Below are 12,306 nucleotides of genomic sequence, written 5' to 3' on the forward strand. Positions count from 1 at the left end.
AGAATGAAAATCGACACCTGGAAGATTTGCCACTAACCGATTTTGGCCGTTTACCTGAAAAACCTCTTCAGTCGGTATGGACAGAGTTAATAAATGATAATTTTGTAAATTGAAAATTACGACCATTTTGCTTTTAATTTTAAAAATTACAACTATTGTTGTTTTTGTAATCATGATTCAACGCATTTTTTCCATCTTAAGAGTTAGCGCCAATGCACTTTACGATTGTTATTTGGGGATTGTCGATTCATTTATTTTCATTAATGAAGTCGGCTTTTCTTTCCAGTAAAGTGCTATGATGTTTATATGATAAACAACATAATACGTGGTTGCTTGTAGATATGGAATTTCTCTTCTCGTGTTCAACTCGACATCTCACTCGTGAGCTATCGAGTTAAACACTCGAAGAGAAATTCCATATCTACGAGCGCCCATGTATTGTACTCTATATACCCTCTTGCTCTTCGCCGACATGAACGCGAAATTGGGTTTCACTGGCTTGAGTTATACGCTCTAGTGAAAATTTTCACAATTCTAAAGTGAAAATGTGAGTCTTTGATTTGTTGATATAATCATACAACTATCATATGACCTCAAAACAATGGCAATGCTATGACTCATTTCATCGGGAAAGTCCCTGTTGTATTGCGTCGTCGATTTCCTGTTTTTCTGAAAATGTCACACAATGACAAAAAACAAACTCCTTGAGGTAACTCAGCATGACCTTTTTGAAAATTAGACCAATCAAATTTTGCCATGTCGACAAGTTCTGAACAGGAACAATCGTCATCTTTCCTAGAAAAGAAGAAGCGGTTGATTTCGATGATATCAGTCGTGAAGGTAAAATTAGGAAAAGCTGTGGTGTTTTGTTTCCTGGCTTGATACAGTGTTGGTTCTTGCTTCTCGTACCTAATATCTGATACTACGAAAGGTGACCAAAGGTGCATACTTAAAGCATTGAATAATTACAAAACAGAGCTCATTTTGAAATGGCGGCTAGTGATGTTAAACCTGCAATTGTCTATGAAATTACGGGCTTTGACCGATCTCAAGTTGTTGAACAACTTGAAGGCATTGTCAACCATGTTGGTTATCGAAACAAGAATTTCTTTTATTATTTGGGAATCTCTAAAGTCGAACAAACAAACCAATTTCGCAAGTTCTTCAAACTAGAACCAGACCCAGAGGAAGATCAACCTGGTAATGGAATCATATCAGTTTTTAAAGGTCATCAATTTAAAAGCAGATCTTACGACAAGCAATTAGTTGATAAGCTGGATGAAAAATATGAAACGAATATCTCTTCGTTCGCTGAAGATCTTGAGGACCTGTTCAAGAACAATACCAATATAGCTGGATACCCATTCGTAACTTCAGAAGTGTACATTCTCTTGCTATTCGAAATAGCGAGACAACGAGTAAAGGGTTCGGACGAAATGAAAAAGTACAACAAACTCAAGATTGATGAAGCAATTACAAATCTCATAGCACTGATGAAAGCTGATTATTGTAGATTCGACGACGTATTTTTGGAAGGAGGAAAATTTCATTGCTTTAATGGCGAACCTAAAGATAGAGAAACTGTTATTGAAAAGATTGAAAAGAGCCTCAAACAAGCGCAGCGGAAAATGAGGACGTAGAAGAACTGAAGCAAGACTTACGCAGCCTGTCCGTTAGCGGTTCATCGTCGGCAAAGAAGACCTCAAAGGCACAACAGAAAGATCGGAAGAGTTGAGTTCCAGGTAGACTATTTTGCTCATTTGTACCTGTAATTTTTTTCAAAAGATTTCATAAAACTGAGATATTGATCTCAGCGTCCGCATATGCTGCGTTTTTAATCAGCTTCAAAATATATTTCTGTAGTGACTGGAGTTAGCAGTTTTGTAGGCTGCTGGCTGATTATTGAAGCGTAATTCATATTGTAGCGGTGCAATTTTTTTTAAGTCTACGTTTTGAACACGTAACTGTGTAAGGTTTCTATTATGAGGTAGAGAAGGAATTTTTCCTGCCGGAACAAAAATAAATCTTTCTTCCTTTTGATAAGAGATGAGTATTTTCTCAGAATTAAATTATTTCAGTTCATCAAGGTCACGTTTAATTTAGATCAAGCGTGAATGTTATTTCCCTTCTTTTACACGAGGAAATGTATTTGTAAATAGCCCTATGCTCAAATAATGAGAACATCCACGGTGACATGAAATCTAGCTTGTGATTCTGCACATCAATTGAAAAGCTTGTGGCTGTGCTGGGAGGAAGTCACAGTACTATCGAAAACTTCGTTTTGAAATAGACAAGCTCCATTGCTTCTCTGTCTCGATCTTGTAAAGGCGATCTAGCACACAAAGGATAAGATAGAGCTCCCTTAAGCAGGCCGGATGGGAGAATACTGTACTGCCCGCACTAGGAATCAGATTGCAGGATTTGTAGAATACCGCCCGCTCACGCATCGAGAAAAAAATAATTATGAGTACGAAATGGAAATCAAAAGACGCAACAGTTGTTGAACCTGGTTTTGATATCATTTACGCGCAGATCAATTATTGAGGGACTCAATGGGGTGATAGCCTTTATGGCTAACAGTTATAATTTTGGCCAATTTACGGCTAACGATTAATATCATTCCATTGCTGTCCACTGTAATTTTTTTAGGGCTAATTTTTTTTCCATACTATTTCATGAAGACATGTATATGTAAATAGCCCTATGCTATAAGTCTGAACAACGCTGTGGCGGTTTAGTTTTATAGTTTGTGGAATTGCTTACCCTTTTACCACAAGTCCCTCGAGGGATTTTTTTCCCAATGAGCAAAAAGTGGTTCAGTGAGCGATTTTTTGAAAAATGAATTAAACTTAAAGTGCAATCATATCTTATAAGAGGATCCTAGGCTGCCGTGCGTCTAAAAAATCTATAGGTGACCTCAAAATTCGTGAAGTAAGAGCAAAAAAGCGGCACTCAGAGGCGTAGCCGGGTGAGTCACTGGTATTCTTAACTCGTTTTTACGTCTCCTTTTATCAAAGAATAATAAAGAAGCAATCAGCAAGAAAAAATCAAGTCATCCAGTGTCGCTTTTCAGTCTCGACGCCTTCTCCCCTACCCTACCCTCCCCAGCCCCGCCCCCCCTTCCCTTCACTCACCAAAGTACCAAAGTCAGTTTGAGATTCAGTGTTTGCAATAAAATGTGACTCTTTCCCTGTGGGTTTTTCGTTTTCACTCTGGTGCACTGTGCTAGTTGAGGAATTAGTGCGCCGAACTGCAATTGCTCCCCTCACTTTTTATTTTTGTTGATCGAGTTCTAATGTCAACACGCAAGCTTGAATAGAACGTATTGTACACAGAATATTTTAAGGCATCAGATTATAAGTTCGAATAATTTGTTCAATTGCTTCACCATAGGTTTGTTTCAAGGTGTTTTTTATGGTGCACCAGTTTCTGCCAAAAATTTGTTGTGACTTACAGAATTCCTCGATCAGCTGTTCCTGAAATCCGTTTTCTGTAGGTTCCTCGACTGTCATTTCCAGGGCTTCAATTTTGGCTTCCTTCGCTCTCCCTGAAGGAATCTCCTCCTTTTCTTTCATATTCTTAAGCCAGTTCTCACTTGGAGAACTATTACTGTGCTTTCTGTTTGTTTTGATGGGTATTAGCTACATTATTGTCGATCGTTCATCTGGAATCATCTTGGTTTAGCTTCTTTCGCACCTTGTCCTGCATGCGGGTTTTCATTTTCTCTTCGCATGGGATTAAAATAAGCTCCCGCTTTTCTCGCTAATAGGTACGCAAAATTGGTTTTCACTAGCTTGAGTTAAACGCTTTGGTGCTTTAATCGAGCCCCTATAAAGCTCACCATACTCGCCAAAGTTGTTGAAACACTTCCATACTTATTTCTCTGCATATAGACTTGGAAATTAACGCACCCCTGGAAGGAAGGTACCCTTGGAATCATGGCTGGGGTTTTGCGCTCAGTTCTCCACAACCGTTTTCAAACGGCTAGCTTCCAGAAGTTGCATTTGGTTTTATGTCATAGTTGCGAGAAAAAAAAGAAAAAGAGTAAACCATATCAACATCAATGTTATATTTTGGTTTCTTAATTCTTTCCTCAATTGATTCCATTGGAGTTAAAGAGAAAGATACATTTACACTATTGCGTGGTTCCAAGACCATAATGTCGCAAAATCGATATCAATTCTCAAACCAAAACAGCGGCTAATTATTGGTTTAGGTTGGGCAACTCCTTCGATCCTAGACTAGACATTATAAAAACATATTTGCTACATCTAGCGGCTGTTCATTTGATGGTTCCTCAGAAAACTAGAATCTGTCGAAATACCTCGTTTTGATTTGAGATGGCTTGCAGTATTAAATCGCTTATAAACATGCACTCCGTGCTATGTGATAACACGACAGCTAAGAGAGACTCAATAGGGTGATGGCTTTTACGGCTAACGGTTGAAATTGTGGCTAATTTAAGGCTAACGGTAAACATCTTTTCATTCTTATAACCAAAAATTTTTAGTCAGTTGTTTTTTATTACGACTAAAGGTTACATTTTGTCAATTTTTCCGCCTAATGGCTAATTTTTTTGGCCGTTTTAACCCCATTAAGACCCTCAGCTAAGAAAGCGACTTAAAAAACCTTCTCAGATTCGTAAACTGAACATCATCCAACCAATTCCTTTTTTTTTCATTTATCTTTTGGACGAAATATGTAAAAGAGAAACATACTTTTGCATAATTTCTACATATATTAGAGGCGAGATACTCGCTTTTCTTTCAGTATGTTTATATCTCCTCGTTTACGTCTTTATCAGAAATCTGTCATATAGAAATTCAATCCCCTCTTGACAGATACATATTCTTCACGTGCGTAGGATCTCAAAATTAGTAATTGTGATATTTCATGTCGTATAAATGGGAAGAATGGTACAGCTGCCGCTGTGTCAGTTGTTTACTTCTAACTGATTCGACTTAGAAATTGGTTATATGCCGAACGTCAAGTAAATGTTGAGGACTGTTGACCATGAAGGTGAAGAGCATTGCTAATATTGCTAAACTTCGGAGAAAAACTGTCAAAATACAGAAGGCATCAGTTGTTGACCGAAAAAATTGAAAGCCTCCTCTCGTCCATTTGAACAACCTAGGGCGATGACATTAGAGGTATATGACGTTGAAATATTACTTCGTACAGCTGAATTCCTTGATTCATAAGAGAGATCATTAAAAAGAGGGCATGGGGCTCCCACGTCAGTGGGTGTTCTATTTATGTCAAAGAACAGATGCAGTCAGACCTGGGTACAACTGCACCCACGTTGCAACATCATTCAAATTGAAAAGATTTCAGAAAAACTGGCTTAATATGGATCGCTGTCGCAGAAAAAAGATTGCAGTGCCTTTTTGAAGGAATGCGTCGGGATGATAGATGAGAAAGAAGCCACACAGCACCTTAGAAGGGGGCACATCTCCTAAGTTAAGAGGGTGAGAAGTCATGACGTTCTGATATGTACCCAACAAACTTTCTTTAGGTATCTGATTATTCCATGCAAATAGTTTCTTTATTCCTTGTTGGATATTTACTCAGAGCTAAAGATTGCTTTTTAACGGTGTAAAGCGAAGAACCCTTGATGGCTCCCCCGCATAGATAAATTTCATTGCAGGTGCAAGATAAGACAAAGGAAAAGTGTAAATACGTTACCAATGATATTTACCCTGATAAGTGCCATACTTCTTTAGTGTTGCTTGTTGTGGTTATTTAAGTGTAAAAAGTATTGCTGTAATCAACCATTCTGTCTTGCTATGTCAGTGGTGACACAGCAAGGATGGCTTTCAAGGAGATCTTCATCATTGTCGCTTTGGCTTATGTAGTTGGTGCTGCGCGGGTGAGAAACTGCGGTGGTAAGTATCCATAGCCTACATTCAATTTATTTCAAATGAAAAAAACTAATGAAGGCTCAAAATCCTTAATCATTCACCCTCTTATCCGTGGCAAAAAAATTGTTTCAGTATGTCTAGTAGAGGAAAAAAGTTGTTCTTCATGGTGGTTTTGTAGATTAATTGTTTGTCTTTCGAAGTAAGAGTAAGGCTTATCAATCGTGTTATGATTGCGATGTTTCGACTGCTATTCTGCTGGTTTTCGTCAGACGACGAGGTCTAAAGTTTACGTGTCGCTATTTATAACACCTTAGAAAAGGGATGGCATAATCTCTTTTTTTGTGAGATAAATATGTTGACTTTTCAAGTTTAAAACCGAACACCGATAGTCACAGAATAATAATTTCATAAAAGCATTATACTGTTTTACCTACATCATACAGCCCGAGTGGACATACCACCCACTTTCGAACCTATCTTATACTTTTTAAGATTTCACAATTTTTGTCAATTTAAATCCTTGTTATGTTGATCAAGACCATCTTAAATTAAAGGAGCAGGGATATAGCAGTGGTGAGAGCGCTCGCCTCCAATCATTGTGGCCTGGGTTCGATTGCCGGGCAAGCGTCACATGTGGGTTGGGTTTGTTGTTGGTCCTCGTCCTTGCTTTGAGGGTTTTTCTCTGGATTTTCCAGTTTTCCTCGCTGCCTCCACGAAAACATTCAATTTTCATTAGGAAACAATAGAGAAGAAGAGCCACCTAGTGGAATGTCCACTGCTAAATTTCCATTTATATATTTAATTCCCATTTCCATTCCCTAATATATTAAATAGTTTTTGTTTACTCTACCTCTCACGTAAAAAGGGACGATCCGGCCTTATAAGTTGTCATTCAGTCCGAATGCTTTGAGAAGAAATGATAGAACACTTACCGTCAGAGGAATAGTAAGAATTGCCAGATCTGTGCGTGGGTCATCATTCAGATACCGTGTTAAAATTATGAAGAAAGGGAGGGACTTGTGCAAGCACGAACTTAAAAGATTTTGGTAGGTTAAGCAATGAAACTTCCTGATTCTATATTTTGCTATTTTTGAAGATTTCACGTACGGCCTTGACGCTAATGAGGTTGCCTCCTTAGAGACGGTCCTAATGGGGCAAATCGATACCCGTAAAACGCCAAAGAATTTAGCCTCTAAGGCGAAAAAATTGACAAATTTCAACCGTAAGTCGTGAAAAAAGTGAACAGCGAAATTTGTCCTTATACAACCTATCTTTTGTATCATTTTTGATTAACCGTTAGTGGTAAAAGCCTAAAGCAAATTAGAAATTCTATTACAAGTACTGTACATTTCTAAAACCTTGTCGTTTCACAAACGATTGGAGTAAATATCATAAGTTATCTATGAAAGTGTGGGACGTGAAATGCACGATTAGCGGTATCTGTAAAAAGTACACAGTTATTCTCTATTGTGGCTAATTCAAAATCTTATCCGAGTTGTATCTGAGATATGAGTAATAGGATTTTAAATCAAATGATATACTACAACTATGAACTGATGAGGGAGGCGCAAAGAGCTCATGTTCAGTGCGCTGGACTGGGTCGAGAGGTTCAGGTCTTTGGCTAAAATTTTACTCTCTTGGCGCCTGTCTCCACCCAGGAGAGTAAATGAGTACCAGTGAATTGTCAGGGATGCCTAATGAAATGCTGAGGAGTAGGCTTACAATGGATAAGTTCCGGCTGCGTCTGCAACTAGGCTGGAGTACATTCAATGTTTTTCTTTTACCTCATCTTATGACTTTGACTTAATACTACTTGTCCTTGAATTATTCTTGTCTGAAGCACTGGCAGGGTGAGATGCGTCGACATTGCGAACGTTTTGAAAGGAGCAAAGTGTAGAAATGGTCAGTTGCTGAGAGGAACATACAATATTGATGCAGTACGTCGCACTCTGCCCGGTGACTTTCTTACGCTGCTGAGATTAACATCGAAGGTTTGGAAGTTAACATTAAATACTTTTATCCTCCCTTTAGGCCATGCCGGAATGACTTTTTGCGTTTTTACATAACAATTTAAACACGAGGGCAGATTGGGAGAACCAGAGATTATGACGCAAACCTGACACACATTCAAGAATTCTCTCAATTCTCGAGTTGGCTTTGAGACGATTTTAAACACGGAAAATAAACTATAAAACATTTTTAAACAGACACGATTCTAAAACGTTTTAACTGCGTTTACATGCTCCCATCTATAGGCACATTTAGCTGCCACAGCTTAGTGTAATAAAGTCAAACCTGTAGGCGCCCAAAAAGAATGCCGAGATAATCACTCAATATAGGTTGACAGCTTAAAGCAAGTTTGACCGAATGGGCGTATAAAAAAGAAAAAAAGAAAACCACGCCTTTTACCCTATAATTGAGCTCGCTCAAATGTGCTATTGCCATTGACTTTGGGACATAAACATGGATTGGATTTTACTTGACGATTATTCTAAGTTTTTTATTAGTGGTTCTGTTTCATGTGACCGTTCATTACATGTGGAAGTTTGTACAAAAAGACAGTTGATACTCAGAAAAGGGTGACCACAACCGCTTAATGGAAGTGACCACTTAATAGAAATAAAAAATAAAAATAAAAATCGCAGTAACTAAGGGAAAAAAGTCCAGACTTTGCCAACCGCAGGGTGACCGCAAAATACTTAGCCGCTTAATACAGGTTCAGATAAAAATATAAAAACATGATTACTAAATTCTGTTATTTGTTTGATTTTGCAGGGAATGTACACGTTCAAAGCACTTTTGTCGAGTGAGAGAAATACCGTGATAGGATGCGTCGAGGGGGAAGTGAGAAAAATAAACTAAAAATACTTCTTAGGATGATAGAAGTGACTGAAATAAAGTGAAATGTTAAGGGGACTTTGTATCTTATTGCTTGATTCACCAATATGACATACCCCCGAGCTTCCAACCTAATTGAGTGTCAATTTTCTTTATAACATAGCTAATAAATTTGTCTGATCAAATTTAATTGCGCGAGCGTGCTTCATATTCCTTTTGTGCACGCTTATCACGTCAGTAAATAAATCCCTCGAGAAACAAAATTTTCCATCGGGTTGAAAATGTTATAAAACAATTGGTTCATACGTCAGTTGACGGAAAGAAAGTAAGAAATTTAGAGTTACTCTTACGCATCTTTCGTGCTCTCCAAACTTCCCGCGTGCTTCATATCTCGATGAACGCACGCTGACGTATGAACCAATTGTTAAATAGTCTTCCCTATATGCTGTGTTGATGACGACTGGATGGTTTTTGCCATTTTTGTCGGTCCTTAAACCGGTTTTAAACTAGTTACACTGCTTTTGAATTTAATGCTAAAAACAATAACAACAAGATAATGAATATTCAAATAATCAACCCTTCATGCAGTAGGTTTTGATTGGAAAAAACAGTATCTGGTAGCAACGTCTCACTGTGATTATGTAATGTAGGGCATTACCATGGACAAAGGGGCGTCGCCCGTATATCATAGAAAATTACAAGGGTTTTTTTCAGCGAGAAAAGAGTCAGCACACGCAGTGAATACGGTCAACTCTCCGCGATCCACCACCTTGGTGCAGGCAGAAGTGTTTGTTGAGTCTCGCCCATTCTTTCTTGATTTTTACGGAACATGATATCAAATGAAGCAAAAAACTTTCAATCCCTTCGTCACATGCTATGATTATTTTCTATCCATTTTCCTCTTTAGAAAAAGGTATCTGGAACATGAGTAATAATAAGCTTCTTCGTATAGTCACTTGTCGTAAACAAAAAGCGAAGGAATCTGACCTCGAAAATATCTGTGGTCGAGCAGTAGTCGCTTGATATCAGAGAGTTTTGGAAACTATATTTGAATGAGAAACTGCAAACGGTTATTTATAGAGTAGTCCATTAGGGAAGAGGTTACTCAGGGAAAAAAAATCGTGAAATCACCTTTAACCTTTCGATTCTGTGCAAGAAAGAGAAAGGGCGCATAGAATATTGGAACAAGGCAAATTCACGAATATTCGAGAGTCTCCACTCTCCATAATTTCCCCTTGAATAATCAACTTTTTTAAACCCAAATTTTGATCTGAAATCTCCGTTGAAATATTAGAGACTGTAAGATTTGATATCTGGATTCTTGTCGAAAAGAAAAACAGAAGGAAAAAGATTAAAAACAAAAGGATGATATAGAGTCTGCTGTTACGCCGAACTGCAATTTCTCCCATCATTTTTTTATTTTTTGTTAATCAAGTTCAAATGTCAAGACACTAGCCCAAATGGAACGCATTATGCACGGAAATATTAAGGCATCAGATTATAAGTTCAGTTATTGTGTGCAATTATTTGGAGAACTGTTACTGTACTTTTTCTTTGTTTGTTTTGGTGGGTTTTAGCTACATTATTGTCGATCGTTCATCTGGAATAATCCTGGCCTAGCTTCTTTCGTGCCTTGTCCTGCATGCGGCTTTTCATTTTCTCTTCGCAAGAAATTATAATACAACCTCTTTCTCTTTTTGCTAACGGGAACGCGAAATTATTTTTCACTAGCTTGAGTTATACGCTTTGGTGCTTTAATGGAGCCCCTTGAGCTCACCATCCTCGCAAAATATAAACTTGGAAATTAACGCACCCCTGGGAGGAAGGCACCCCCTGGAATCATGGTCGAGGGTTTGCGCTCAGTTCTCCACAACTGTTTTCAAACCTGGCTTCCAGAAGTTGCATTTGCTTTTATGTTATATATATATTTGCAGGAAAAAGAGAAAAAGAGTAAACCAGAGCAGCATCGATGTTATATTTTGGTTGCTTAATTCTTTCTTCAATTGATTCCATGGGAGTTGAAGGGACAGATACATTTATACTTCAGCGTGTTTCTAAGACCATAATGTCATAAAATCGATATTCATTATCAAACCAAAACAGCGGCTAATAACTGGTTTATATAGGGTAACTCCTTCCTAGAGAAGACCTTATAAAAACATCTCTTCTGCTCTAGCGGCCGCTAAGAAATTCTGTACATTAGATGGTTTCTGTCATATAGATATTTAATCCCTTTTTGAAAGATGTATATTCTTCAGGAGTGTAAGATCTCAAAATTAAACAGTAATTGTGATATTTCATGTCGGTTAAATGGGAAGAATGGTACAGCTGCAGCTGAATCAGCTGTTTACTTCTAACTGATTTGACTTAGACATTGGTTACATGCCGAACGTCAAGTAGATGTTGAGGACTGTTGACCATGAAGGCGGAGAGTATTACTATTATTGCTAAACTTCAGAGAAAAGCTGTCAAATACAGAAGGCATCAGTTATTGATCGAAAAATTGATAGCGATAAATGAAAGCCCCCTCTCGTCCATTTGAACAACCTAAAGCGTTAACATTGGAGGATTATTGACGTTGAAATATTACTTTGTGCAGCTGAATTCCTTGAATCATAAGAGAGGTCATTAAAAAGAGGGCATTGGCCTCCCACGTCAGTGGGTGTTCTATTTATGTCAAATAACAGATGTAGTCAGACCTGGATACGACTGCATCCACGCTGCCACATCACTCAAATTTAAAAGATTTCAGAAAAGTTGGCTTAGTACGGGTCACTGTCGCAGAAAAAGATTTGCATTACTTTTTTGAAGGAATGCGTTGGGACAATAGCTGAGAAAGAAATCACACAGTACCCTACCTCAGGGTAGATTTGTCCTAGAAGGAGGCACATCTCCTAAGTAAAGAGGGTGCGGAGCTATGAAGACGTATTGAAGAAAATTTCTGATATTTACTCAAGAAACTTCCTTTAAGTATCTGATCAATCCATGCAATTAGTTTTTTTATTCCTTGTTGGATGTTTACTCAGAGCTAAAGATTGATTTTAACGGTGTAAAGCGAAGAACCCTTGATGGCTCCCCCGCAGAGATAAATTTCATTGCAGGTGCAGGATATGACAATTGAAAAGTGTAAATACGTTACCAATGAAATTTACCCTGATAAGTACCATACATATTTATTGTTGCTTGTTGTGGTTATTTAAGTAACCAATACTGCTGTAACAAACCATTCTGTCTTGGTCTGTTAGTGGTGACACAGCAAGGATGGCTTTCAAGGAGATCTTCATCATTGTCGCTTTGGCTCATGTAGTTGGTGGTATTTGGGTGAGAAGTTGCGGCGGTAAGTATCCACAGCTCACATTTATTTTATTTCAAATAAAAAATCCTACTGAAGGCTCAAAATCCTTAATCATTCATTCTCTTGTCCATCGCAAAAGAACTTTTTCAGTATGTCTAGAGGAGCCTGAGGAAAAGGGCTGTTGTTCATGGTGGTTTTGTAGATTAATTGTATGTCTTTCGAAGTAAGAGTTAGGCTTATCAATCGTGTTATGATTGCGATGTTTCGATTGCTATACTGCTGGTTTTCGTCAGACAACGAGGTCTAAAGTTT

General features: G+C 38.0%; 1 protein-coding gene across 1 annotated transcript; it reads left to right on the forward strand.

The window, feature by feature from the left end:
- The first annotated feature begins 3,770 nt into the window (after positions 1 to 3,770).
- Positions 3,771 to 8,768, forward strand: LOC136280516 (uncharacterized). The gene is made up of 4 exons (XM_066165828.1): positions 3,771 to 5,885; positions 6,727 to 6,907; positions 7,702 to 7,852; positions 8,637 to 8,768. The coding sequence occupies exons 1-4, from the start codon at positions 5,810 to 5,812 to the stop codon at positions 8,721 to 8,723; spliced, it is 495 nt and encodes a 164-aa protein (XP_066021925.1). The 5' UTR covers positions 3,771 to 5,809; the 3' UTR covers positions 8,724 to 8,768.
- The last annotated feature ends 3,538 nt before the right edge of the window (positions 8,769 to 12,306 follow it).

The sequence above is a fragment of the Pocillopora verrucosa genome, chromosome 4, assembly GCF_036669915.1.
Source record: "Pocillopora verrucosa isolate sample1 chromosome 4, ASM3666991v2, whole genome shotgun sequence".
Classification (NCBI taxonomy): Eukaryota; Metazoa; Cnidaria; class Anthozoa; order Scleractinia; family Pocilloporidae; genus Pocillopora; species Pocillopora verrucosa.

Bases quoted from the DNA above. Each gene is read 5' to 3' on its own strand.
- LOC136280516 (XM_066165828.1), top strand. From the start codon at position 5,810: ATGGCTTTCAAGGAGATCTTCATCATTGTCGCTTTGGCTTATGTAGTT. The intron at 6,908-7,701 runs GTAGGTTAAGCA...TCTTGTCTGAAG, and splicing joins CACGAACTTAAAAGATTTTG to CACTGGCAGGGTGAGATGCG. The intron at 7,853-8,636 runs GTTTGGAAGTTA...TTGATTTTGCAG, and splicing joins TGCTGAGATTAACATCGAAG to GGAATGTACACGTTCAAAGC.